The sequence below is a fragment of the Aspergillus luchuensis genome, chromosome 5 (assembly GCF_016861625.1).
Source record: "Aspergillus luchuensis IFO 4308 DNA, chromosome 5, nearly complete sequence".
Classification (NCBI taxonomy): domain Eukaryota; kingdom Fungi; phylum Ascomycota; class Eurotiomycetes; order Eurotiales; family Aspergillaceae; genus Aspergillus; species Aspergillus luchuensis.
Window position 1 is genome coordinate 3,630,278 of NC_054853.1, and position 27,942 is coordinate 3,658,219.

Genomic DNA, 27,942 nt, shown 5'->3' on the forward strand with positions numbered 1-27,942 from the left:
ATAGATAGCCACAGGGACATCATGATACCTGGTCTTTAAGCACTGATATTAATGCAAACAGTGACCTGGTTAATAGATAAGAGTCACAGAAATGGATGCATTTTCCTAGTAGTCTTGTTCTGGCTCCACAAAATGACTACGCTAAGTGCCGTAAAAGGTGAGAGAATTGTCCCTTGCTTGTACTCTTCAGTTCGCAACTGGTGAGGTATCATGTACAGAGTCCCTTCAGGCTATTAGCTATCGTATATCCCCTGTTCAAAAGTATGTACATCGTAGAACCGGGCAGTGATAGCATTCCCACTGAATATCCGACCCTCAAGAGCGTTGACGGCCTAGAGTTCTTAGCCAGGTTCTTGAATAAAGCATTAGGTGGGCATGAATGCAGCACTTACACGTAGAGCCGATAGCTGATTGGTGAACTTGACAAAAACTGGCACTGGAGGTGCCGAGTCTCGAGGTATGAAGACACGTTCAACACGACCGTACTGTATCTCATTAGACCGTGCCATGTAATAGGCAAACATCCACTTACCTTTTCAGAACACTCTTCACCAATCTCTTGCATGAGACCACCACCCTCGCTATCCCCAGCTAACTCAGCATCCAAGTCCATTCCGTCAAGCATACCCTTTAAGATAATGACTTCACTCATTGGACCGAACTTCCCCTCCTCTTCATTCTTCCTTGCGCCACCAATGATCTTGCCCCGACCAGCGGGCGTCGCGAAGCCTCCACCTTCGGAGTCCGGTCGCTTCTTCTGCTTCTCAACCTTGACTTGCAATGGCTTGACAATGCCGGTGCCCGTAGCACCCAGACCAGAGCCCTTAGTCCAGCCATACTTGGCCATGAGACGTTCAGCAAATCCCTTCTGTCCTGGCCGCAGCGAACGCTGGCTCTCATCCTCCGGTTCATCTTCCACTGGCTGCTCCTTTGCGAAGAATTCTTCCAATTCCGCCTCCGACGCAGGTATGTCCTCGGGTGGAGGAGGAAGCGTGTAGCGAACAGGTGCTCGGGATATAGTTGCGGAAGCTGGTTGTAAGGATTCTAAGGGCCTGGGCGGTGGTGGGACAGCCGGAGCTGCTGCAGGCTGGTTGCCCATTGACAACTGAAGGCGCCGTAAGTAGGCATCTTCGCCTGTAGGGTCATCCGGAACTTGCGCGGGCGGCTCATCGGTCGGGGGTGGCGGTGGAGGAGCATCCGACATGGAGATATCTCCTGGGGTTTCGCTTGTTCGTTCTGGAGGAGATTCGATGGGTGGCCTGGGCGGCATATCGTTGAGATTGGGAGGCGGCGCGAAGCTGCTCGGAGGAGCAAATTTACCTATGACAGTCATGAGTAGATGAACACGATCTTGAGAGCGAATAGCTTACGGTTCATGGGTCGTGCATATTCATCGTCACTTAGTGAGTCCCTGCTGGGCGATCTGGCCATGCGGTGTGCGTAAAGACGGTCTTTCCACTCCCTCACCTCGGCTATTTGTTCGTCACTGTGCTTGTACTCTTCGTAGTTGTTTGGTCGCGACGGGTCATAAATGTCGTCCCAGTTCTGCACAAACTCCTGCGCCTCGCGGTTCTTCTTGCGCTTCTTGCGCCCACCTCGTTGCCTCTTCGGACCGGCATAGAATCCATTGACATCGTCATCCTCAGTGGCTGCCCAATCTGCGAGAGTAGTCTTCACGGGGGCTGCTGCCGGGGCCGCGGGTGCAGCAGCAGCCTTTGGTAACGTCGGTTTCGGTTTCGGTTTCTGGGCTGCTAGCTGGGGCCTCTTGGTAGGCTGAAATCTGAGAGAAGCTGGAAACCACCGATGAGAACAACCGGGCGGACAAGTGAGCAATCAGATCGTTCAAATGCAGATAAAACGACTCAGTCAACAAAAGAGGGTATGAGTCTACCAGCACTGAGCTGCTGCTTTTTGGCAGCGGATTCATCGGACTGAGAGTCATTATTCTCGGTAGTGCTACTCTGCTTAAAGACGACCGGGGCGCGAGCGATCGTTCCGGGCGAGTTATCGGCAGATGGATCTAGAAGATTGGCGTAGAGTGACAAGGTGCCCCCTGGCTTCGCGGGGGTGGAATCAGAAGCCATGTCTGATACGAAATGAAGAGAAATCAAGATCTAATAAGCATGAAGGGGACAGTTCAAGCGACAGCTTTACAGCGTACCATCAATCGATCACTCCAAGTAATGTGAACGGGGCCGATAGAATGAGGAGAGGTTTGTCTAGTTTACATGGTTTGCTTAGTTTGTTACATTGTGGCGGTGACTAACCAGAATCAGCTGTCCCAAACAGGAAATAATGGGGGAGCGGAGCCCAAAGAGGAGATCCCGAGGTCGGATGGGAAGACAAGAAAGGGAACCCCTATCCCTTTAGCAAAATACCCTGGGAAACAAGTTCTCGTGGTGCTGTGAAAGACTTCCTAAACCCTGATTCTCCATCTCACAAGTTCCATAAGCAATTGGATCTCATCAACTCTATTGATTCAATTCCGATCAGCATCCCTGCCAAGCCAAGACACTAAGCGTTACTATCCTGCAGCATACTAACGACGATGGCGACCTTGGCCCGGTCATTTTCCTCCGATAGTGCTGACCTTGCTGTCCTAGTCCCCAATAAACCCACTCCGCTGTCGATCTCCTATCAGCAGCTACACAACCATATCGCCGATTTCCAGGCTAAGCTAGCTCGACTGGGTGTCACTCATGGCGCTGCGGTCTCACTGGCTCTGATTAACTCCTATGAGTTCATAGTCGCCTTTCTTGCCGCATCCTGGCAACGTGCCATCGCCGCGCCCTTGAACCCGGCCTATAAGCAAGAGGAATTCGAATTCTACATCGACGATCTGAGCTCCACACTGCTTTTAATTCCAAAGGGATCATACATAAAGGATGGACCGGCCGTTCGCGCGGGCCGAAAGTACCAGGCCGCTATTGCGGAGTGCTACTGGAACGGTTCCGAAATTGTTCTAGATGTCAAGGAACATGGAAAGTTGGCTGGCAATGGAGGCACAGATATCCAGGAATCTCAGCCTGATGACATTGCCCTCGTTCTACATACCAGTGGGACGACTGGCAGGCCCAAAGCTGTATGCTCGATCTACTATCCCGCTTCCCATTGGATATATCATGTCGCTAACATTCCGATCTACTCTTTGCCATGCAGGTCCCACTCACTCACAAGAACTTGACAACCACAATGAGTAAGTAGCAATACAACTATACAGACACACTCCCAAAAGCCAAAAAAATAGAGACAATCCCAAGAACAAATCCACTAACCCACTATAGGGAACATCCAAGCAACATACAACCTCACCCCAGCAGACCGAACATACCTCGTGATGCCACTATTCCACGTCCATGGTCTCCTCGCAGCATTCCTAGCCCCTCTATACTCCGGAGGCTCCGTAATAGTCCCTCCCAGATTCTCCGCCACAGACTTCTGGACGGACTTCACCACCCACAAAGCAAACTGGTACACAGCAGTACCAACCATCCACCAAATCCTCCTCAAAACACCGCTCCCCAACCCAGTCCCTCAAATCCGCTTCATCCGCTCATGCTCCTCACCCCTCTCCCCTAAAACCTTCCAAGACCTAGAAAAGGCCTTCAACGCCCCCGTCCTCGAAGCCTACGCCATGACCGAAGCCGCCCACCAAATGACCAGCAACCCCCTCCCCCCAGGTAAACGCCAGCCCGGCAGCGTAGGCCTAGGCCAAGGCGTGGAAGTACGAATCCTCGACAACAACGGCAACGAAGTGCCTCAAGGCCAAGAAGCAGAGATCTGCGTCCGAGGCGACAACGTAACAAAGGGCTACCTGAACAACCCCTCCGCCAACGCATCCTCTTTCACTGCGGACGGATTTTTCCGTACAGGCGACCAGGGCAAGAAAGACGCCGATGGCTACGTTATTATCACGGGCCGTATCAAGGAACTTATCAATAAAGGAGGTGAGAAGATCAGTCCAATTGAATTGGATAACACGCTCCTGCATCATCCGAAGGTCGCGGAGGCCGTGTGCTTCGCTATTCCGGATGAGGGTCACTATGGGGAGGATATCGGTGCTGCGGTGGTGCTTAAGAGTCGGGATGCTGCGACTGAGGAGGAGTTGAAGGCGTGGGTGGAGTCGAAGTTGGCGAAGTTTAAGACGCCTAAGAAGGTAGGTTCTCCCCCTCCCATTTGTTGTTGCTTTGATGTGATATGCGGTCACTAATTGGACTTTATATTGTAGGTGTGGCTTGTTCCGCAGATCCCCAAGACGGCGACGGGTAAGATTCAACGACGGAAAGTGGCAGAGGCGATGCTCAAGGTCAAGGCGAAGCTGTAAAATATATATGTAGTTTGTGGTCTACAGCATAGAATGTCTTCTATAGTATGAGAAGTATGACATTTGTTTGAAGTCAATTTAATTATGCTACTTGTCATGAATTATGTTACTACGAAATGATACTGTATAGAACTGTATGAAGCAAACCCGCTTAATCCTACAACATGCGGTTCTTTCAACATTTAGTTATTACCTAAGTAGTAGAAGTAGTAGTACTAAGTACAACATGGTCAAACTGTAGATAACACACAACAACAACCTGATTTTCACCGATTAGTAAGTATCATTAGAATTATCGAAAAGGCTTGTTGCTCGAGGGCGACGCATATCTAGAGCTCTCAAGACCGCCCAGGGCGGAGGGGGAGGGCTTAGCCTTCGGGGCGTGGACAGACTGCTGCAGAGCAGGTGAAGGTCTGGTGGCCGGCTTGGGAATGTTCCCTGATGCAAGCCGTGGCGCAGTTGGTCTGGGGGTCTCCTCTTTGCCAAATCCTTCCCTGACAGGTGTCTTGATGGTCAATTTGTGTGAGACTTTCGGTGGAATCGAGAACTTGAAACGGGGTTCAGGAACTTTTGGAGTTGAAATTAGTATTGGACATGAGACAATGAATATGTATAGATAAATAAAGGTAATACCATCGGCTGGTGGCTGCTTCGCCGCAAGCGGCTCGGCTCCAGAGGATATGGTCTCTCTACGCCTACCTGGCAGTAGGTGATCCCCAAATATGTGTCCTTCTGGCATGCTCACGCGACGATGCGGGCAAGGAGTTTCAGGAACGCATGTCGCATTCGACTCGCTTGAGAAACTATTCGACTGGGCGCGGTAGGGTGTCTTTGGGACGAATGGCGGCGCGGTCACGTTTAGTCGGGCGGACGGGCTTGGACTTGCCATCGCTAGTCGGGCATTCTCGACTGATGTAGGCATGATCTGTCCACCGATGCTGGGGGTCGATTGCTTGTCTGGTTCGATTATCGTCTCAGCTTTCTTTGGGGTGGAGCTGTCCATGGATACATTCTGTATACCTAGACCACTGATGGTCGATTGAGGTTGTTCATCTGGCCCAGCTGCCGCTTCAAGAGTTTCAAAAACCGGCTTTCCAAGGAAAGGGTCTTCTTGTGTTTGAATTATTTTACCTGTGGAGTCATAAGCGCCTTGCAACTTCCCTTCGAGTGCTGTCTTGCATTGCTTCAGGCTTTCACGGTGCTCACCCGAAAGAGAAGTCGACTGCAAAAGCTCGCACAGCATATTAATCTGCCGATGCAGATCCTCGCTGGCTTCGGAATTGTCATGTTGTTTGGTAGGCATGATATCCCGCTCATTGGTGGATGGTTCCCTTTTGTCCAAAGACATGTCAAAGTCAACTTTTCTTCTAGTAGGAAACCTAGGGTGAAGATCCTGTTTAAAGTCAAGGCCTTTCAGGTCTTCAAGAGAAGGGGTTAGCACCTCCGTAGTAGCAGGACTTTGGCCATGGATGCTTTGCTCCGGTGGTGTGGAGCTAAAGTCAAGCAGGATGGCTTCTTTGACATCAGTTGCTACCTTTGGAGTGGTATCTATAGCATCCGGTGCAGGGGCTGCCTCTGTAGAGGGGTCAGTGGTAACTTGATCTCGTGTTCCAGCTTGGCTTTCAGGCATTCCAGAATTAGATTGTTCATCCTCCGTCGACTCCAAGCTCATAGAGGCAGACCCTTGATCCTGACTGGCGGTATCGAGTACGGCTGGAGATGGCAAGACTGGAAGCGGCTCGTTCGTCTTGGTTGCACTCTCTCGCTGCAAAGCCGTGCTCGGAGGGGGTTTTGCCGGTAGCTGAACTACTGGACGGGGAAGAGGCTTGGAAGGTTCCGCCAGTTGAGGTTTTGAATGCGGCTGCGTCTCCTGAATAGTAGACCTATATGTGGTGTCCATTGGCTCTGAAGGCTTTTGACTGGTCTCAGATATGCCAGCATCGCGAGATGTTTGGGAGGCAGGAGTAGGGGCAGCCGGCGTAGTTCTAGCGCTAACCAGACTGCGAGCGGCAGCAAGGAAACTCTGTGGCTGACTTAGCATGCTACTATAGTCAACCCTGTATCCAAATGTAAGGTTTGATTTGATATCATTTAGGGGATGGTAATTGCAACATACTGTGACACAGGTCTTCTCGGCCTGGACATAGAAGACGTAAGCCTTCGCACAGCTAGAAGGATCGTATTAGGCGCCATGTATCTCATTAATGCGATTATCAATAGCTTACAAGATCGTCTGTTTTGTCCTCTCATGGCTTCTACCTTCCTCAAAGCGTTTCCTTCACGAGCCGTGCGGTAGAAGTCATTGTCGTCAAGAGCTGCATCTCTATGGGACCGCTTCTGAGGCTGGGCAGCATGGCCTCTGGGTGCAAAGTTGGACGGCCTGCATTTTACATATATATTAGCCAGAGATCTGTGATAGGTAAAGAAAAAGGTTTGATACTCACGGTAAAGAGCTCTGCCTTGTTCCACGTCCTCGGGTGCCTATCACGCCGCCGCCACGACCGACCGGATGCAATGACCTGATAGCCGGAGCAGAACCAGAGCGCCTTTGATCCCCTATGTAATTTTGCCCCCCACTTCCCCGAATCATGGCGCTCAGCTGAAGTCGATGACTTTGTCCATCCAGGAGGCTGTCGAGGTTTTCCAGATCTTCGGTATCACCTATTGTCTTGTGGACATCTTGAGTACAGAAGTTCAGCAAGAGGAAACAGGCATAATATTTGAGGGGTTCTCCTTTCCAATGACTTACTTGCCCAATCCTCAAGTATCCCCTGGTTTGCGGTGGCCATGCGTTGAGCAGCTGAACCAGGAATGTTTGTCATCCGTATTGCCTCTATGTCTTCCAACCTAGCCTTCTTATGTCGCCTGTCATCTGCAGTGGAGATGTACTCCCGTCGTGCGGTTCCGAGGTCTTCCTATAAGGGTGAAAGTCTGGATTAGCCATTGAATCTACTCCAAAAAGCGTGTCTCATAGAAGTGAACTTCCTGGTCTTTGCACAACGTACCATTTGAAGCCTCTTGAGGCGATCCGAAGTATTGGAATCCATCTTCTCGAAGAGATGATGCTGCGATAGCAGAAGCAAATCGATGTTCAGATGTCTGTCTAAAAATGAGTTGGGACGGAAAGATCCATGAGTTTACTCAGGGAGAGCTGGACGCGTCTTTTAAACGCGTTGGCCTTACCAGAGAGTGAAGTAGCCCCGGGGGAAATTCTGTTGCCCAGCCATCACTAGCAATTTCAAGTGAATGATATTTCAAGGTTGTAGAGGTAGTTAGGAAGGCGAGGGTGAGGATAAGGTACGAAAATGTTTTTGCCAGGGAGGAATAGTAGAAAATGTCGCCACTAAACCACTCAAAACGGCATGGATACTTTTGAACAGTTGAACCTTGAAGGGGAAACACAATGTCGGGGTAAAGCAAGACAGCAGATATTACGATCGAATTTTGGGTGCGACGAATGAGGAATCTGGCTAAAGAAGGCAGAACAAATATGCTGGCAGTCGGCGCTGTGGATGGATATCTCAGAAGTCAGATTGATAGAAAGGAAGATACGAGAATCATATAAAGGCTAAGTGAAACAATTGCGTGTTGTGGGTGAGTACCTGCTGTACTAGGATGCCTGCAAACGCAGCTTTGCAGCCACCCAAAGTCAGCTCGGGTTGATTGGACAAGTTTGACAGTTTTGAGCAAGTTTCAAATCGGAGCAATCGACGAGGTACTAGTCTTCGTATGCCAAGTGAAATCGGTAGCCACCACACTACACTCCCTATTCCATCCCAAGTGTTGCCTTCTGAGGTGTCGCGGCTGGTATAGCACAGCTATCACGGTTATGTCAATATAGAAACACATTTCGGTACCAGAAGTTTATACGGAAAAGGCAAAAATTGGATATAGAAACGTGATGGCGCACGACAGTATGTACATTTATATCGAGGCAGCCAGAAAGAAACGAAGTCTATCAGAGGGGAAGTGAGCTTAAATATGCTCAGAGACCGAATAGGAATTATTTTTACGCTAAGCACTGCAGGTGCTCGCGCCGCCTTCATCTATGGCAGCAAGTGAAAATTGTTAGCAAAGCCAGCCCAGAGGCCATCAGGTGAATAGGGTCTTGGACCTACTACTTATCATCTTCATCACTGCCTGCAACAGGCTGACTCCCATAACAGTTATGCCGAATCCAATGCACAAATATGAGGGGATCTTGGCTTTGTGCGACGCATTGCTCAGCTTGATATAGCAAAGAGGCGGAAAGATATAGGCCAGTGCAGCAGCGCTGGTTGCGCCAATCAGTTCGAATACTGCACCTAGGTCGCACGTTATCAAAGCCATAGCCATAGCGGACACGACCAGTGCCGATGTGAATATCAGGTGTCGGTTCATGTTGAAAGGCTCGTCAGGGAAGTAGTAAGTTGTCATCACCGACCGACATACAAATGCTTCGAGCGGCAAGGTAGTGAGCATGTTTAGGCCAAAGCATCTTCTTCGGAGTCAGCTTGTTGAATGTCCGCGGAATATGGGCCGTGATCTTACAGTCGTGCGATATTGACCAGAATATTGTCGGATGGGAAATTGTTCAAGACGTTTCCTTGAGTCTGTGATCCAAAGAAAAGGAAACCAAAGATGCCCATAGCTAGGCACATCAAAAGTGATACACCAGTCGAATAGTGGGTTACCCTTGCAAATCGGTCCATGGTCGGTTTCTTCAATGAACCGTAGATCAGAAGGCTATTGTGATCTTTGCATCTGTTAGTCTCGGGCCATGTTAAGGAACAATGCTACATACGGCATACGAATGCTGCAAACAGTCAGTACGGTTTTTTTGATCGCATAGTCTACCAATGACCGGAACATACCAAATGATATCACTCCAACAGCCTGGAAGAAGCCATCATTAACCAAGAGCAGGCTCTTCACTTCCCCGCGTGATTCTGGAGGTACGCGAAACCCCTGCGTGATCACAGCTACCACAATGACTATCATACTGACCAACGCGAAGGTAGACGCTTTTCCCAACTACATTGAACTGTCAGCACCGTATACTTCAGCTTCGAGGATTACTGATACTGTACCTTAGCAATGTCTCGGTACAGAGACAGGGGATACGAGATTCCGAGAACAAGAAGAACAATGATGGCGCGTCTGTCGGTCAAAAGCCAGAGGAACGACATATCACGAAGGGAAGGGAATAAAGCACTCAAGACATGCGGTATGGTATCTCCAACGATAATACAGAACGCAATCATGCCGCCAAACGCAAACGCCCACTGCGCAACCGATATGGCGATAAGTCCACTCTTGCCAAAACAATGCTGCATTGTTGCCTGGAAAGAGTCCGCACCGCTCAACTTCGAGTTGACCACTATCAGGCGAATTGTCCAATCAACAGCAATAGTGAGGACAATCAGGAGTGTTATTCCCATGAACATGCCAGCCTGTCGGAGGGCATAAGGCTGTCCTATTATACCAGCTCCTATAATGCTATTGGCCATGTTCATAAAGGCCATGCGCATCCCACTCCTCGGCCTCGCACTTTCTAGGTGTTCTTCGGGAAAGAATTCATCGGAAGTAGCCAGGGTCACGCTCGGGGCCTCAATGTCTGTCAGCAGAGGGACCATTTGCCTGGCTGACCGGTTGCGGTCTGCACGGCCGTAGTCCTCTTCCTCCAGCCATGAGTCTCCGGAGTCGCGACGGCCATTGGGGTGGTCTTCATCCTCGGTCTCGTCGTCCAGGTCAAAGCGAACTCGGTTCATCGTTCGAGGAGTGCGGCGCTGTCCTTCTGGTACCGGCTGTGATATGGAAGACTGGTGCGGCTGTCCGCGGGGAGTCGAGCTAGTCGGGGCCGCATGGTTCACAAGCTCAAAGTCTTGTGTCGGCGACTCGGAAAGAAGTGACTGCGATTCCGGCCCATCGGGGCCTTTCTGGTCAGCCAAGAGAGCGCGCTGTCCTTCATCACTGGGCATCGCTGAATTGTGAAGCTCCTGAAACTAGGAATCCCTAATGCGGAGGATGCTTTAGGGGCCAGGTAATCAATCCCCATGCACGTGATGTCTTATCGATAAGCCGGCTAAAAATAAACGTCAATAGATCAGTCAATAACACCCAACTGCTTTTACTACTTTGGGCAGCGATCATAGCAGTAAGTAAGCAATTGCAGTGCTGGCAATTATGATGCTTATATTCCCTTGGTAAGCTAAGCTACTCAATTCGCTGAAGCTGGAATTGGAGATGCACTACTCCCTTTTTCTTTTTGTTTGGGAGTATATTCGCGATAAGCTTCATGCGCTTCCGATCCCGCGCGCTTGTGACACAAGGTAGTGGAGACGTATTAGTCCTCATGTTCGAGAGTAGTTTCCTAGTTACTACGGGGTTCTTGATCAGTGTTGATCTCTTCATTCTGTCATAGTGTCAACATGTTTCATCGGTGCGACTATATAAACTCCACATAGTGAAGGTGAGCAGAGCTAGAAATGCAGGGAATTGAGATCGGCGACGTCTATCCCGCTTATCCACAGCCATAGATCCCGTCTCTCCTTTCCTTTTTCGTCTACTACAACAACCACTTTCCCCAATTGACCGGGGGCCTACTTCACAGAAATCATGTTCATGCTGACTGCTCCTTATATAAAGTCACGGGATGGTCTTGACAATTGATCTTGGAGAAGATCGACTTAGTTCCCTTAATTCAACTATCGATCTCAATATTCATGCTTCAGCTCAGGTACTAATTCCCGAAGACACTGGCTTAACGGATGCAGCCTGTATCGAGAGGCTGCTCAAATCGCAAGATCTATGGGTGTTCCAAACTCCCGAACTCAAGCTCTATATTTCGGTCAATATCGATGCGTCGATAGTCCTTTCAGCCTCCACTTTCGCTTCATCGGTCGGAGAGATGATGTGTAGTTCCAAGGTATTCTCATGGTCAGCTTCGGAGTAAGCTCGTCTTGTGGAAAGAGCTAACGAGTGGCTTGCTTATCAAGCTCTGGTCAGATCTTGGTCTTGTTGCGTTATTTAGGAGCTATAGTCACCTCCACTACGGCGATGTCACTTCCTTCAAGCTCATCATCGGCATTCAAAGGGACTTGAGCCAGTCGAAGACGAGACCTACACGGAAAACAACGTTATTCGATTATCTTGACGATATTCATCCTCCAGACTACATCAAGACTGTTTATCTATCTACAGTCAATGCATCTATGACTTTCACTCCCAAAAATGAAACCGCACAGCTATATATACTGAATACAGACACTTTGACAAAACCGGATTCGGTAGGAAACTATTGCTACATGAACTATATACTAAAGAGCACGCAAGATACTATTTCGTTTGATCCTCAACCAGATTTGTATACATATAATCCCGGCAACACTCAAGCCACATCCTTCATCGATGAGCTAGAAGGGTTGCTTGAGAGCGAACAGAGCCCTCTCACACCCACAGAATCCTTTCAAAATATTCCCGCGAAGGAACAGCGTGAACAACTGAACAATCTCTTCACAATCGGCCTGGAAGCTCTTTTATTCGGATGCACTGCGCCATCTAATCAGAGTGATCTCCAAAGCAAGAAGCGACAACCTCTTTCACAACTTGCACCCTCGGTCTTCAACCCGAACTACCACAGGGTAAGGCCCATCAATACCACAACGAGTACGACTAACTCACCCCACCACTAGGAAATGAGTCAACGATCAACCCTGATCCCCTCAATCACAAAATCACTTTCTTCCATACTCAAGCTCCCCAACCACCAATCCCTTCAATCCAAACTAGGCAAGCTAAACAATGGAAACACGCTTCACCCCACTGGGGCAAACACAGACACAAACAGTATCAGAAACACCATAAGTGCATCCCTCTTCCGCATCGCCCAGAAACAGCTCTACAAGCCACAAGCATCCCGGAAACTGCGCTTTCAGGCCCCACCACCCAACCCTCAATGCGAGGACCAGCCGTCGCCAGTCAAAGAACGAATGGATGGAGAACCAGGATATTCTTCCGATGGAGAAGAAGAACTTCTTGGGTTCAGTGAGCCCGATGAAAGTAGTAGCTGTGCGATGCTATCGACTACTACTGCTGCTGCACCTTCTTCATCATGCGGGTCACTGCCATTCTCGCAGGATGATTACGATGATGACGACGATGATATAATGTCTAATGGACTGAGTGAAGATGGTGTGATTTACACGCTGTTTTCAGATGATATGGTAGAATTTGAAGGATTTGGAGATGACCACGATGAGGACGATATGCTCTGCAGTAGTTTTTGAGCATTATGGTATCGCAATGTTGTCAAGATACTACTATCTTTGTCGGAGACGGCATGTTACTAGTATATACCGTAGGTACTATAACATTATCATATCTTATCAAGGATTATAATTGATAGCAATAGCCAGGGAAAATCGACTTTCTCCGGACTTATCCGATTAACTTATTCCTAGTACTTCAAAACTATAATACAATCCTAAACCTAACGGGATTATAGATCTCTTGAAAGACCTCGAGTTTAGTAGGACGATTGTCTAAAATACACATTAGCCATAACAAAATGGCATCTTGTCTTCCCGTGTCTTTCTCTTGACACGTACGCCCTATTGAAGACTGAAAATCACCAATCTACTCCCACAATAAATAGTACACTAGTGACGGAGTGACAACAAACACCAGGAACCAGTCTATCTTGAGACATTTGGGGGGTATAAAATTAGAGAGTATAGCAAAAATGAAAATCCCTCCGACACAGCATGGAGTCTTCTTTAACACGATCCAGTCGTCGACAAGTATTTTATGCTTTTTAGTTCAGAGAAGAAATAGTTAGGGAGTAGTTCTAATAGGAACGAGGTAGTATGGCGTCCTAAACCGATCATTCCTATTGTCCCTTGATGAGGGACAGATGGCTGAAAATTTGCCACTAGGAGTATCGGATTGTCAGGACGGAGGTCGTTTGATCAATGGTGAGTCGGAGGGTGGAGGTCTGGTCATATCTATGATGTGAGTCATAGAACCGCATGGGCCCCCTTAAAGGGATGGAGGGACGTGGCGATTTGGGGAATCCTTGTCTCTGACCTGTTCTTCCGGTGGCATCTTGAAGAGCCCGGATGACTGCCACGTCTTGACACCGGAAGACTGAGCAAGTTGACGAAGTTGGGATGGGTCGAATCGGTCGATGTAGTTTTCATCGAGTAATCTCGGTTTTGGAAAGGCATATCGAAGGTATTCTTCAATGACGTCGCATGAATCCCAGCCTTGAAGTTTGCGAATACAGGCAACCACGCATCCGGTACGATGCTATGAAGAATGTTAGTTACACATTGAAGTCAGAAAGAAAACCAGTGCTTACCTTTCCCTTGTTGCAATGGACGAGAACGGGATGATTGGTTTTATCGAGCAAAAGCTCAAGGATTCGACACATGACAGAGTCAGGTATCTTAACATTAGGGTCCTTGTTTGCCTGAACCAAAATGCGATGATGTGCAATGCCGTTCTCCTTGACGAACATCACATGGCTGGGGGGGTATGGTTCATCAACCAGTGTTCTAAGGTCTTGTTAGTTAAATGTCATGGATGTGCATGCTCGCAGAGACACGTACATTATGGTCTTCAGTCCCAGCTTCTTGAGTGCTGCAAGATTCCAGGGGTAGGGAAAGGAAGAGCGATATATCCCTTTCACGACCTCTCCAAAATTAACTGGTAGCTCTGACTGTACAGACTCAGACTCCACAGAGGAGGCTTTATGACGAGCTATATCTAGAACGTTGATTAGCTACTGTACGCAACAGACGATAATAGAGAGATTAGGAAAGCCCAATATGTTCACTGTCAGCGAACTAATCACTCACCATTGGTACTCTTAAGAGAGCTGTTCGAATTCTTCTCGGTCAACGGACAGGCCATACTGGTATCCTGGTGATTCGGACACCCAGCGGCTGTATGACTCAACACCTCCGTAGAGAAGTAGCAAGTCTCAAAGGTCTCACAACTTTGAATTTAAGAGAAAGGGGGGAGTATGGGGGGTTACTATGAAGACCACCAGGAGCAAGAAGAACCAGCCTCAAGCTCAAGAACCGGAAACTGCCTTGGGAAGAAAGGGATTATGCGCAAAAGGAAAGCTTGTGAGACACGAGTAAGGCTGACTCGCAAGCCTCAAACGGAAAAGATCCGACTGGGAGACATAATGACGATGATAGAAGATCCGTCTTTTTGCGATGATGAAATAGATTTCAAGGGGATCTTCGATAGCCAACGCACGACTTAGGGCGGAATAAGAGTTGAGGTCTGAGTAGTATGGAGCTGTGACAGGTATGGGCGGTGAGCTGATGTAAAAGAAGGTCAATAGAAAGCGAGCTAGCTTCTGCCGTCAGACCTCACGCGAGCACAAATGCTTAAGCAGGAACAGACACGTGCGGCGCACCTCGTAGGTGCAGCTCTCAAGTGAAGCAAGAAGGAACCCCTGCGAGCGTCTCGTGGCAGAGCAAAGCCAGATAGCTACTCACGTTGGTTACTTCCTGGAAGCACCTACCAGAAAGGCTGACGACAGTTTTGCTTCTCGTTCTTCATGACAGAATAAACAGAGGGGAGTGGGAGAATGCAGTATAGAATTTGCGTTTCAGCAGCAGCAGCAGCAGTTGACAAGGAGCAGAGTCTAGCCGTTGTGAGGATCCATGGTTGGGGCCGACTGACTCAGCGTCTAGAAACGGATCGGTGGTCGGGCGCGACTTCAAAAAAGAGCACCAACATAACATCATTAAAGGGTTATTTTTTTTTTCCATCATCATTATCTATCTCTATAATAATCAAAAGACAAGTGAATTTTTCTTCAGCGGGTAGCCGGAATTCATGGAGGGGCTATGCGAGGTTAGTGAAAGCTTTGTAAACGAAGGGCCTAATAATATATTCTAGATGCAGCATTATAATCATGCATCTTCCCCAAGCCCAAACATTTTGATCGAGTTATTCCAAGCACTAGAATGAGATAATTTAGCGACACATTCAGGCTATTGCCGTGGAATGAGGAAATACTCACGCTTCGCAGACCTCTTCCACCGTTATCCCCTTGATCTGGGCGATGACGTAGGCGACATGGGCTATCGCGGCAGGCTCATTGCGACCCTTGACCATGAGACCCTTCTGCCACTTCTCCTTCTTGACAGCCTTTGGCAACTCCGGCGCACCCTTGAGGTATTTAGACGAGGCATGGGAAGGACGAATTTCGCACTATAGGTCAAAAGTCAGTAAAGATACGAATGAAATGACAGGAAGGTGAGGCATACCCAAGGGCCATCAGTTTCAATCTGGAGTCTCTCTAGCGGGATAGCCTTCACCACCTCGAGATTCTCCTCTGTCTTCAAACTGCAACCGTTCACGCCGATATCAAGCCCAAGAGCAACCATTCGCTCCATCTCTTCCAGAGTCCCTGTAAAGCTATGCACAAGTCCTCTCTTGGGGAGCTTGGCAAGTCGCGGTCCCAGCAATTTCTCGAAATCCTCACTAGCAGCGCGAGAATGAAGGAAAAGAGGGAGTTGGATCTCCACAGCAAGATCCAACTGGGCTTCAAAGTACTTCAGCTGAGGTTCTTTCGCACTCAAAAACAAGCGATCATAATCCAGGCCGATTTCACCGAACGCGACAGCCTGTCCATTCTCTTTCGACTGCAATGCGAGCGTCCGGAGCTCTTCGAGCATTTTGGAAGGTCCACCGGGGTACTCATCGAACATCTTCGCCTGACAAGGGTGGACACCAACAGTTGCATAGCAAAATCCAGCTGCAAGGGAAGTAGAGTCAGACGAAATCATTGCTGTCTGAGGGCGGCGATAACAAACGTACGGTAGTCATGTGCTAGTTGGAGTGCGCGCCGAGACTCCTCCAGGTCAGAGCCAGTCACCATGAACTTCTGGCACCCGATGTCCTTTGCACGTTGTACAATGTCGTCCAGGTCACTGTCGTGAACCTGTTTGCCATGGTAACTACCCGAGAACACGGGATCACTCAGGTTGATTCCAATCTAGAGTCTCTCCATTAGCTACTATGGCAACGAACAGCGAGGGTTTCAAGGGGGCAGTGAATGTCTACCTACATCAACATATCTGATAGGTTTACTAGTAGTAGCAGTGGCAGCAGTAGGAACAGCCTCAGAATCACCCATCTTGACCGTACTCTTAGCCAGGTATCCCTGACTATAATGAAGCGAAGTAGTAGTAGAAAAGCTTCTTTTGCTTAATATAGAACAAGAAGAATAAGAAGCACGCTGACGATGCAACGCCACCCCAGCAAATCTAGTAATAGTACCAGTACTAATACTAGAATCCAAAGACACTAAATCTTTTTCAAGAAAAAAGCAAATGAGTCAGTCATAACCCTTCTTACCCCACTAGTACCCTCCACAAGTCGCGAGAATAAAAAGCAGGAGAGGAAGCACCCCGCCCCCACAGAACCTATATAGCCTGGGATCTCCGCAACATACCTAGTAGTAGTGATCTAGAGCGACGACAACAACGACCCCTCAGATTATTACTATTGGTAGTAGTAGCAGTAGTACCAAACTGTCTCACGAGATACCCTACACCAGTAGTAGCCCGTTGCATCAGTATGCGTTTTAGTTGGGAGAGAATAAAAAAAAAGTTCCCTCCTAGATGGAAACACACACACACAGCCTTACAAGGGCGAGTGAGGGGGAGGGGCAAGAAAGAGCAGAAAGTGGGACAGAATGGATAAAATAGAATAATAGTAAGCTAGATAGGTAAAAGTACCAATGCCTGACTGACTCACAGGAATGCGGTTGCGGTGCCTGAAATTCTGGGGATGATTATGGCTTGGGAACAGCCACAGTCATCGATCACAATCGAATTTGTTGTGGCTGTGGTTGTGAGTTGAATTGATTATGTCAGGGTGTATTATTCAGATTAGTTATGTAACTATGGATGGCCGGCCCACCGTCGGAGAAGGGTCTGGTTTCCCCGGTGGGTAGTGGATAGGCAGATAGGAGATAAGGAAGTAACCCAAGCTTTTAGTAGGTTAGTTTGGATGCTGGACCCGTCGTGTGTGCTTGTTGGTGCGTCGTGCGATAAAGATTATGTTTGTGACTCGTGGCTTACTTACATTTCGGTAGGAAGTTGCATGATGCTTTTGTTCTGTGAAGTTTATTTGGGCCATGTGGTTGATGAATTTTACGACTGTGTAGCCTTGCGATATACAACTGTATAGGTTAGGCATGTGTGTGCCGTATTTTGGGCTTGAATGCCCTGGAGGTGCGTTCCAGAGTTAAAGATAGAAGGTATGTGGATGAATTGGCAATATGAACGGTGCTATCCGCTATATAGTACTATACCAACTAACGCCTGTGTTTTTCTCAAGGTGATGGTATGTCGAGGTGTCCGAGTATACACGTAGAATCAATATTCTCCGAAATACATAAGAATAGATCGTAAAACGGTCACTACTCGTCGGGACAGGCTTCCAGTGGCACGCGCAAGGTAAGCTAGCCATAGACAGTCGACTAGTCGCATGGTTCATGCTTTATTGATAGCACTCGTCGTATCAGTCCCTGGATAAGGAAGGGCATGCTAGATAGCAACCAGAATGTCACATCGATCGGTGTCCAACCATGAGTTCATAGATAGTCAGCGCTACTTAAGAGATATGAACTTCGGATACGTGGAAGTGGCAGGACGACACTTGCGTGGATCCAGATGATGGCCTGCTTTTCCAGCTATCAAGAAGAGGGAACGGCAAAGAGCTGCCATTTACCTAACGGGTCCATGCTATGCTATGCACGCAAGGGATGTATATACCATTAAACGAATAGGGTAGGTCAGTAACTAAAAATGTGTATGCCTGGGCAGGGAGAGTTGTAGGATCCGCAAGGTAACTACCGCGTTAGGGACCCTGTAAGAGACGATGGAAACGATTCACATGCTTGGAGGGGTTATCAATGCAGATGCATATGAAAACAGACTAATGCGGGGCTGGCTGAAGCCTTGATTTCTTGGAATCCCTGCCATACTTTGATCAAAGCTCCAAGACGCGACAGCCAAGTCGTAGTGGAGAGGTCATATTTTTCAGTTGATTATCGTACCTGCACGTTCGAACTCCGATGACTACATGGCTTAGCTGGGTCGATGCAATCAGCAAACGGGCAGGGGCTGATAAGCACTTATTAACGTGTATCTAGTCAAGTTAAAAATGTGCTTCTCCGGAATCCAAAAAAGGGAAGGCCATAGAAGGATCTCATCAGTTGATGCATGAAGTACGACATTCAGACGGGCAGGAAATAGAATGGAAGATGGAGGGAACCGCCGGAATCCTGCGGAGGATACGGCAGTCACCGAAACAAGTCCCATAATTTTACTTTTGCCGTTGCAAAGCACCAACAAGTCATGGTGGCTGAGTCTGCGTTTGTTGAGTTCGAGCAGGATCAGGGGCTGAAATGATGGGGGGAAGAGTAACCCCGTAGAGGATGTAGACTACGGCGTATATCAGAGTATCTCGTTGCGGAAGGGCTGGAGGAGGTGAAAGGGGACTCCGTAGGGTATGGGGACTACGGCGTAAATCAGAGTACCTTAATTTTAGTCGGGGGAAGGATCCACGGGGAAGCTGCCGGGCAAGCCAGATCGACCTCACGTGCCCCATCCCGTCCGTCTCCACTTCACCGCTCCTCAACTGTTGAGGGGAGTAGGCACTCCCCGAGCCAGTCATCTCCAGCCTTGAGCGTCGCATCATGCTACACAGTACAGCTTTGTGAAGTAAGCATCCATCGTCCCATCCATCCTGCCAATCATCGTTTCCACTTAGAATCACCCGATTCAAGATCGGCCTACCTGGCAGGTTGGATGAGGGATGGTTGTTGGGTCTGTACACGCATCCCTCTCGGTAAGAGGCATAGTAAAGTACGGTATTGGCTGGTTTAATCCCGTTGGCGCTAGTAAGCTTCTCGAATGTCGTTGGTTGTTTCTTCATTGCGTCACGGCCGCCGAGCTCCAGCAGGTTGTGACGGACGGAGATAGAAGGTGTCGCCGCAGGTGGATGGACTACTGCTTTAGGAAACCACGTACAGAGCAACAGTTTACGTTTTGAGTTGTTGTTCCTGTCATAACACTCTCTTGTACAGGATTAGATTTCGAGTATCTTGTTGATGAGGAGAGAATTGAAAGACTATCTTCAGGTTTAAAAGTGGGAAACTCAGTCCGGATGGTGGAATAAACTCAAAAGTGGTTGATGTAATACGGGACAGTCGCAGAGTTTCACCAACTCCGATTGCCAGTGATGAGCGGGAGACTACCTATCAGTCTAGCAGGCATAGAAGAAGAAAAACCACGACAGATATGTAGCACCCTTCAAGAAAAGAAGGGATCATCTCCTGCCCCTCTCGCGCATCGCGCTAGATAATAATGCTCGATGATATATTCACGGCGCACCTTCATGGATGTTGTACCGCTGCTGCAGAGGAGGGGAAGGATAATGCGACTGCGATGAGGGGAAGCTAATCTATCTGCCATTCGAGGAACGGCATATCCCAGACAGTGCCAGGCCAATGCGTGTTTCCAATGCCCCTCGATCAGCGACTGACCAGCGTCTCCGGTGTACCGAGTAGTAATAGAAATGTCCGTAATGTTCAGTTCATTGGCTGCTCCGACCACCAGTCTGCATGATGGCGCCGGTGATTATGCAGGCTGCGATTGGAGAGTCCCAGCCCATCCGTATTGGCACCAGATGGTAAAAGTAACCTCTCTGTATGGGCTGCAGACAGCCTGAATAAAATGGCGGATATCATGATCTGGGAGAGCTGGAGGGACGGGTCATTCGTACCTGTTACCGTGGTTGACACATCTTTCTACCCCTCACGAGCAAAATGACTATCATTTCCAGTTATTTTACCTTGGACGAGATGATTTCTGTTCGAATCAGATTCGTAATGAAACCGGATAATAGGGGGGATGGCCAACTCATGGAAAACAAATAATCAGGCGATCATTTTTCAGACAAAAGCCGATCAGAGGAAGAGTCCGAAGGGCAGAATTACCTGTTTGGGGGTGTTGGAGGATCATATCGATCGATCTATTCGGTCGGGACCAAGTGGTTCCATTCTACTATTAACAGCCGGCAGACTTGGCCAGACCGCCGGCCCCAGTGAGTGTCCACCCCAGCAGGGAGCGTGTGGATAAGGCAAGGTCGCTTGCTCATCACTCCCCCAACTGGTTCCTGCAAAGCAACGCCTGTACGCTTGTCCGCCTGTCCTTCAAGTACGGCCTGCTTCCCCCGTCTGGCTTCCTTCTTTCTTCCTTCTTCTTCTCTCTCACATTCCATTACTTTATCTCTGGTGCCTAAACTCCCTTCGACTCCCCCTCCGCTGTACATAGCCGGTCACTTCCATCTACAGTACTTGCTTGAATTGTTGACTCCTCCCTATCAAATACTTAGCTCTACATTCTTGAGCTCAACTATTTGCCCAGACCATTATATTTGTTCCCCTCAACCAAACCCGCACATATCAACGAGCTCAACTCTTCCTCATTCTACCTCCCATCACATCTCCAATGGCAGCTCCTCGTTCCAGTTCTTTGCGCGCTCTCCGCGTGCTCTCTCAGCAGCACTCTACCACCCCATCCATCCGTCGGGGCTTGCACATCACCGGCGCCCAGTCTGCACAACCCGCCAATGTCTCGGACAGGGCTTCCCTGTATGCCAGCCGCACTCTGGCTGATCTGAAGACTGAATGTGTGAAGCGGTCCTTGAGATCTAGTGGCTCCCAGTCTGAGGTATGCTATCTATGACATCTACACTCCTGGTCAAACCACAGTTATGGCTAACCATTATCTGCGTCGCTTAGCTTGTCGAACGCCTCTCCAACCATGATTTCCTTCAATCCCGTGCCTTCAGCATCGCTATGAAGAGGATCAACGGCAGCTCTAACGCTGAGTATGTAGATCTGATCATCATGACAGCCCGTTACCTCGGGTAAAGCCAGTTCGGAACTAACATTCTTGCTCAATACAGAAAAAACCAAGGCCGCCAATTCAACACTTCCCGTTCTAGCAAGGCCGTCGGTGACTCATCCACCGTTGACTTCGCGTACATGCCTTCTATGGCAGAGATCGATGCACCTGCTGCTCGTGCCGATCCGCAAATCCCGATCCTTTCCGACATCTATACCCACTATGACCCGACCCAGTCGCAAGAGGCCCCCATGAGGCCCCAGGTTTACACCGTGTCCGGGGGTGCTGGTGACATCTCCGCAAGTCCCATGACCGAGGTTGTTGACAACCACTCCGTGGACATTGATCCCTTCTCCCTAACCGAGACGGTTGGGAAGTCCAGATTCGGCGAGGAGCTGAAGAAGCAACAGAACGGTACCTCCGAACCAGGTGTCGTCCGGGAACTGTGGAGTGGGTTCTTGGAAGATCTTTTAGGTTCCAAACAGCAGCAAGCTCAGAAACATTGATGCTGCTTTCATGTTTGATTATGTCTTCTGTCTCGTTTCTAGCGATGTGTGATGGTTACTCTTTTAAGGGCCCTTATTGCCGTCCTTTTGTCAATGTCTTTCGGGATTGAAACATAGTGATGATCCTCTGTCAAAGGATCCTATCAAATCCATTCTGGTTCTTCCAAGGATACACACTACAGTCTGTCCGTAATAGCAAAGTCCTCATGTAACCCACCTGGTATAGACCGGTAATAGCACACGACCACATGCCCCGGAGGATGAGAGAAGTGGACGATCGGGTAAAGCACGATCAGTCAGCTCATCCGGTTGAGCGGCTTAACCTAGGTACGATTCGGACCATGCATGCTAGGGCGCACCTTGTGCACGCCGGGGAAATAAGGCTTATCAGATCGGAGCAGGGCAAAATTATCATCACTCCGATCTAACCTAGGTAAAAGCCGTTCCCGGGGACCCGGAAATGGGTAAAGTCAATCAGTAAAACCGTCGTGGGCTGATGGATTGGCCCCCGATATGTTCCGACCTCAAACCGTTGGGAGTGGCTCATGTGAATTTACTCCAGGCGTTTTGTTAGGCCATTGAGGTCTTACATCATGATAGAATGTAATAAATACCGCATCTTGAAGTAGCGAGGTTCCTACTGCAGGAGTTGACCTGCGCTCTTCGGATGCATGTCTGGATGGTTATTTTTCCTGACTTTCGGGTGCGGCGGGTGCGTCAGGGGAGAAGATGTCCGGGGACGGTTTTAGATTCGGGCAAACCCGCTGCTGCTGATTTGAGGGTCGTACCTCTTAGAGTACATAATGCAAGGGACATTAACCTTCATTATGTTTATTTCGGGAATAGTGCTTCAGCACAAATAATAATTGTTAAGCCTCTTATGGTGCTTTCATTTCACTGTTGTAATTGACAGAGCTTAGACTGGTCTAGCCCGGTCACAGTGGCTGCCTCGGCTATGCTGAGTTGTTTCATGTTTAGTCTCGCTGGAAATTGGGAACCTCTTTGCTTTTCCTCGAACACCCCCCGCCTTTTTCTTTTCTTCTTCTTGCTATTCTCTGTACTTGCTACTGAGAACGTTGACCGATAATGAATATGCTGTCGTCTCTCATTCCCTGGATCCAATTTGTGGGGTCGATCGTCTACCGACCTTCGCGGTGATGGAATCCATGGGTGGTGTGGCTGTCAACTTAAACGAACAGCGAGCACGGAACCCCGGCATTGCAGAACTCCGGCATTATGCACCAACATTTCTCATATTAGTCGTTCGATGACGGTAGTGTCTCAGATGTATCAGCCCACGAACACCTCCGTGATATTTTCCCTTCAAACAGTTCCACTGGGAGAAGCGATGGATGCCTGGGAATATACCAAGCTTTATCGGTTCTCGTCATCTCAGCAATTTAGGTGCCTGGAATAGTTAGAAGACCTGCTACCAATTTACCAATGGGTGTTTTCAGATGACTCGTCATATTTGGTTGTTCGCTCCCAGCCAACTGACTACGGGGTCAATTTCGACGGTCGTTGGCTTATTGCAGCTGCAATGCGACGCCCTACGGATCCACTAAAATGCCAAGCTACAGTTGGAGGGGGCTGATGATGAGAGTTTGTCGACTACGATGCCCCCTCTGTGGCGCAGGAGTCGTCATCGCAATGGTTGGTGCATGTTCTGGACACCGCACATAACTAGGTGGCCAACCCCTCTTAGGTAAGATGCGAAATGAACGGGCCTTTTTCGTTGTCAATTTGGATATTAAGGAGAGCTTCTTTTTAAGATTAGCTGGCGAAATTACTGTCTCCTAGGGGAATGTCTCTGAACTCCTAGGTAGGTAGGTAGTCTGTGCTATATATGTACGGTATTCTCCGCCAAGGGCACCGGATATCTAATCTATCACTGCTAAAAACCGATAGTAGGAGGGTATGATACTAAGAATGGAAAATTGATGTTTCACGGACTCATTTCTGCCTGTACGTCTCTCACAAGTTCACAACTGTGCTCAGGGGAAAAACATGATCGGTCTTGCCTGGGCTCCACCGCCGCCAAAAAAAGGCCTGTAGATCGAGGCCTGGATCATTGGCAGCAGCCAGTCGCAGGCGTCCGTTGCGCCGCGAAAACCTGCCGAGTGGGCCGTTTAGGCTTTGGGTCTCCCCACGATGTAAGCATAATCATTCTGTGCCTGAGTGTGAATTCTCCTGGAGGCTGCATCTTAATTCTTAACTGCATGAACAGCACTTGCGTGTTATTTCCTTTTTTTTCTTCTTCTTCCTTCATTTCCGTGTTCATTCTCTTGGTTTCCTTCTTTGTCTCGACATTAACAAATAACTTTTTTCTGATTACTTTTTCTATTCCTCGCCTCGTTTCTTCCTATTCACTCTCTTTGTTCAGCATTCGTTTTCTAGCACTTTATCTTTTGATCATCTCTTTTTATCTTGACTTGTGCCTTTTCACTAGCAATTTCTATCGTTGATATTTCTAGAGCATTGTCTTTGATTGTGTCATTCTGCCATTGACTCCATCTATGAAATATTACTCTCAATCTGTTTTAAACTAAATTCTACTCTTATCATCATACATTTGTACCACCTGATCTGGCTGGAATAGGAGCGTCCAGCACCTCATCGTCTGCATCAGACAATTGTCGATACATTCCTCGCTTGCATCTGGTTTTTGCTTGTTCTAAATTATGCATCTCTCACAGCGTCTTGTTACAGCAGCGTATCTTTGCGCCAGTGCCACGGCTTTCATCCCATACACCATCGAACTCGAGACATCGGATGACATCTCAGCTCGTGACTCATTATCTCGACGTTTTCTGCCTGTGCCAAAACCGAGCGATGCTCTGACAGACGACTCCACTTCATCTTCCAGCGATGAGTCCCTGTCGCTGAACATCAAAAGGGTTCCTGTTCGCCGTGACAATAATTTCAAGATTGTGGTAGCCGAAACTCCCTCCTGGTCCAACACCGCCGCTCTCGATCAAGATGGTAGCGACATATCATACATCTCTGTTGTCAATATTGGATCCGATGAGAAATCTATGTACATGTTGCTCGACACAGGAGGCTCTGATACATGGGTCTTCGGTACCAACTGCACGTCCACACCCTGCACGATGCACAACACCTTCGGATCGGACGATTCCTCAACGCTTGAAATGACATCTGAAGAGTGGAGTGTGGGCTACGGAACCGGGTCTGTCAGCGGCCTGCTAGGCAAAGACAAGCTCACGATTGCGAATGTAACTGTACAGATGACTTTCGGGCTTGCTTCCAACGCATCGGATAACTTCGAGTCGTACCCCATGGACGGCATTCTCGGTCTCGGTCGAACCAACGATAGTTCCTACAATAATCCAACCTTCATGGATGCTGTTGCAGAAACTAACGTCTTCAAGTCGAACATCGTTGGATTTGCCCTTTCGCGTAGCCCCGCCAAAGACGGCACCGTCAGCTTTGGCACTACTGACAAGGACAAGTACACTGGCGATATCACTTACACCGATACCGTCGGGTCGGACAGCTATTGGCGCATTCCCGTGGACGATGTCTATGTTAGCGGCACTTCATGCGATTTCTCCAACAAGTCTGCCATCATCGATACCGGAACGTCTTACGCTATGCTTCCTTCGAGCGACTCGAAGACGCTGCACAGTCTGATTCCCGACGCCACTTCTTCTGGGAACTACCACATTATCCCGTGCAACACAACCGCTAAGCTACAAGTGCAATTCTCTGGTGTGAATTACACCATCTCGCCAAAGGACTACGTAGGAGCAACCTCTGGTTCTGGATGCGTTTCGAACATTATCAGCTATGACCTTTTCGGCGATGACATTTGGCTCCTGGGCGACACTTTCCTCAAGAATGTGTATGCCGTGTTTGACTACGATGAGTTACGGGTTGGATTTGCAGAGCGATCCTCGAACAGCAGCTCTACGTCGAACTCTACGAGCTCTGGAACAAGCCGTACCTCGGGATCCACAACAACGGGCAGCTCAACGACTACAACGAGCTCTGCTAGCTCTAGTAGCTCTTCGGATGCTGAATCGGGAAGTGGAATGACAATGCCCGCTCCTCAGCATTTCTTCTCTGCTTTGGCGATTGCTTCTCTCATGCTTTGGCTCTAGTTAGCTTTGGGGGAAGGCTTTCGCACCCACTTGACGTCTGAACTCGAGGAACGTGTGCAATATTTACACTTGCTGCTGATTTGTATCTGCATATTTTCTAGAGCTTGGACAGCGTGCGGATCATATTACCTTACATTCGAAGTCCTTCTCTAATCAATCAACCTTCATTCTTACTTCACCAGTGCTAGCTCGCGATAACCCCTATCTAAACGAAATGGTATTAAAAAATTGCACCCGCCATCCACTATCGGGAACTTTAAAGAACCTTGTCCGGGATGAGTGTGTATGACTTCGGGTACGATTCTGACAACACCATTAGCTTCCATCCCAAGAAATCATCCTGAAACCCTTACCTAGTATGGACTTATCGAAGTCCTTAACGCTATTGTACCCTCCAACAGCCATCAAGATATCGAAATCGGCCAACAGCGACTTCATCACATGGCGAACGCCCTCCTCACCCATGATACTAAGACCCCAGATCCAGAGCCGACCGACGAAAACAAAGCGAGCTCCCAGAGCCAGCGCCTTAGCGACATCACTGCCTCCACGAACACCAGAATCAAACATGATGTAAATCTGATCACCGACCGCATTGGCAATATTCTCCAACGCATCAAGACTCGCAATAGCACCATCCACCTGTCTACCCGCATGATTGCTCACCACGATCCCATCAACCCCATACTCAACACACTTCTTCGCATCCGCCACAGACTGGATCCCCTTAATAGCGAACGGTCGACCCCCAGAAATCTTCTTCCACTGTTCAATCAACCAGGGGATCTTCTCCCACGACCAAGCACGCCCATGCCAGACGGAATCAATCCACTTGGCCGATGCAGCCACCACATCCTTCTCCGGGTCAATGCCCGCCTCGCGACACCGTTTCTGGAACACCGGATCCGTCAAGCCAAGGTCCGCCCCGATGCCGCGGTAAAAGGCATAATTGGAGTTGGCGACGTCGTCATGCCGCCAGCCCAATTGCCAGGTATCAGTTGTGAGAATCAGTGCATCGAACCCGGACTTCCAGGCCCGGTTGAGCAGGGACAAGGTCAGCTCGTCATCATGTGGCATGTATAGCTGGAAGAAACGGGGGTTGCCTTGGCCGTTGGCTTCGCCGACTTTCTCGATGGGAGTGCTCCCTGCTGTGGAAAGACAGTAGGGGAGGTTAAGTTCGCCGGCCACTTTGGCTACTGCGAGCTCGGCGGATGGGTGGTAGATCTTGTTGATCCCGATGGGCGCGAAGCCGATTGGCGCGGATACTTTGTGGCCGAAGATCTCGGTGGTGGTGTCTCGCTGGTTGGTGTCTACTAGCTGGTTGGGGATGATCCGATGACGGAAGAAAGCTTGCCGGTTGGCGAGGTGGGTGTTGGACATGCCTGCGTTGGAGGATGCATAGAACCTGGATGGGTTAATGGGTTGGGTTTTTTGTCCATTGGAGAGGGTGCAGGTGCATACCAGCCCCCTTGGCTTAGCTTCTTGTGCGCCTCCTCTTCGAGCTTTCTGGGGTCTGTTGCACAGATAGTCTTGTCAGCGAGCAAGCAAGGTGGGGATGGAGTAGGGATGTGGAAGTGGTGTGTACCTGTGTTGAACGGGACTGTTTGGCCATCATTCACTTTCCAGAAGTTCTCACGCTGGTACAGAGCCCATTGGGGGGTTGTTCGCTTCTCAATGTTGGGGTTGGTTGGGTCACTCATGGTTGAAGTATAGAAACAATGTTTCTTGCAGTTGTGTAGAGACGATTGAAGTATAGACAGATGCTATCTATATGGAGATTCTATCTGAGATAGACGAATTGCAGAAATATACAAAAGATATTCTACAATGCAATACTACGGGAAAATAAGAAAACCACAACAGATAAACAAAGTAAGAAGTCCAATTTATACTTGGAATGACTTCACCTTGACGCAGCTCTCGGGCGAGAAACCAAGTTGGTTCCTGAGGCCATCCAGCAAATTGGCCTGAAGATCAGCTTCTGCCTGACTCGCAGTCCCTCTCTCTCTTGGTCACACCGGAGCTCAGGTACAGAGTAGCTCCCTCTTCAGGGGGGGCAT

At 48.9% G+C, this 27,942-nt stretch overlaps 10 protein-coding genes across 10 annotated transcripts; 4 read left to right on the forward strand and 6 right to left on the reverse strand.

Moving 5' to 3' along the window:
• Positions 1–233: 233 nt before the first annotated feature.
• AKAW2_51167A (putative G-patch DNA repair protein (Drt111)) lies at positions 234–2,084 on the reverse strand (the record flags this gene model as incomplete). Its single annotated transcript, XM_041691065.1, has 5 exons — positions 234–332; positions 393–485; positions 533–1,320; positions 1,371–1,790; positions 1,892–2,084. The coding sequence occupies 5 exons, from the start codon at positions 2,082–2,084 to the stop codon at positions 234–236; spliced, it is 1,593 nt and encodes a 530-aa protein (XP_041544588.1).
• A 464-nt stretch (positions 2,085–2,548) lies between these two features.
• On the forward strand, positions 2,549–4,324 carry AKAW2_51168S (acyl--CoA ligase; the record flags this gene model as incomplete). Its single annotated transcript, XM_041691066.1, has 4 exons — positions 2,549–3,082; positions 3,160–3,196; positions 3,285–4,156; positions 4,229–4,324. The coding sequence occupies 4 exons, from the start codon at positions 2,549–2,551 to the stop codon at positions 4,322–4,324; spliced, it is 1,539 nt and encodes a 512-aa protein (XP_041544589.1).
• A 292-nt stretch (positions 4,325–4,616) lies between these two features.
• On the reverse strand, positions 4,617–7,146 carry AKAW2_51169A (uncharacterized protein; the record flags this gene model as incomplete). The annotated part of the gene is made up of 6 exons (XM_041691068.1): positions 4,617–4,891; positions 4,958–6,366; positions 6,441–6,492; positions 6,550–6,704; positions 6,769–7,003; positions 7,074–7,146. 6 exons carry the CDS (start codon positions 7,144–7,146, stop codon positions 4,617–4,619), a joined length of 2,199 nt encoding a protein of 732 aa, XP_041544590.1.
• A 1,192-nt stretch (positions 7,147–8,338) lies between these two features.
• On the reverse strand, positions 8,339–10,284 carry AKAW2_51170A (putative amino acid transporter; the record flags this gene model as incomplete). The annotated part of the gene is made up of 6 exons (XM_041691069.1): positions 8,339–8,370; positions 8,443–8,801; positions 8,855–9,059; positions 9,108–9,119; positions 9,178–9,337; positions 9,394–10,284. 6 exons carry the CDS (start codon positions 10,282–10,284, stop codon positions 8,339–8,341), a joined length of 1,659 nt encoding a protein of 552 aa, XP_041544591.1.
• Positions 10,285–10,958: 674 nt separating this feature from the next.
• Positions 10,959–12,591, forward strand: AKAW2_51171S (uncharacterized protein; the record flags this gene model as incomplete). The annotated part of the gene is made up of 3 exons (XM_041691070.1): positions 10,959–11,231; positions 11,302–11,946; positions 11,998–12,591. 3 exons carry the CDS (start codon positions 10,959–10,961, stop codon positions 12,589–12,591), a joined length of 1,512 nt encoding a protein of 503 aa, XP_041544592.1.
• A 751-nt stretch (positions 12,592–13,342) lies between these two features.
• Positions 13,343–14,218, reverse strand: yphA (tyrosine phosphatase family protein; the record flags this gene model as incomplete). Its single annotated transcript, XM_041691071.1, has 4 exons — positions 13,343–13,612; positions 13,665–13,860; positions 13,915–14,071; positions 14,164–14,218. The coding sequence occupies 4 exons, from the start codon at positions 14,216–14,218 to the stop codon at positions 13,343–13,345; spliced, it is 678 nt and encodes a 225-aa protein (XP_041544593.1).
• A 1,019-nt stretch (positions 14,219–15,237) lies between these two features.
• AKAW2_51173A (3'-5'-exodeoxyribonuclease) lies at positions 15,238–16,208 on the reverse strand (the record flags this gene model as incomplete). Its single annotated transcript, XM_041691072.1, has 4 exons — positions 15,238–15,286; positions 15,348–15,538; positions 15,595–16,085; positions 16,148–16,208. The coding sequence occupies 4 exons, from the start codon at positions 16,206–16,208 to the stop codon at positions 15,238–15,240; spliced, it is 792 nt and encodes a 263-aa protein (XP_041544594.1).
• Positions 16,209–20,853: 4,645 nt separating this feature from the next.
• Positions 20,854–21,758, forward strand: AKAW2_51174S (uncharacterized protein; the record flags this gene model as incomplete). Its single annotated transcript, XM_041691073.1, has 3 exons — positions 20,854–21,075; positions 21,147–21,235; positions 21,314–21,758. 3 exons carry the CDS (start codon positions 20,854–20,856, stop codon positions 21,756–21,758), a joined length of 756 nt encoding a protein of 251 aa, XP_041544595.1.
• A 2,681-nt stretch (positions 21,759–24,439) lies between these two features.
• AKAW2_51175S (uncharacterized protein) lies at positions 24,440–25,882 on the forward strand (the record flags this gene model as incomplete). Its single annotated transcript, XM_041691074.1, has 1 exon — positions 24,440–25,882. The coding sequence occupies one exon, from the start codon at positions 24,440–24,442 to the stop codon at positions 25,880–25,882; it is 1,443 nt and encodes a 480-aa protein (XP_041544596.1).
• Positions 25,883–26,197: 315 nt separating this feature from the next.
• AKAW2_51176A (L-lactate dehydrogenase) lies at positions 26,198–27,582 on the reverse strand (the record flags this gene model as incomplete). The annotated part of the gene is made up of 3 exons (XM_041691075.1): positions 26,198–27,287; positions 27,344–27,395; positions 27,468–27,582. 3 exons carry the CDS (start codon positions 27,580–27,582, stop codon positions 26,198–26,200), a joined length of 1,257 nt encoding a protein of 418 aa, XP_041544597.1.
• Between the last annotated feature and the right edge of the window lie 360 nt (positions 27,583–27,942).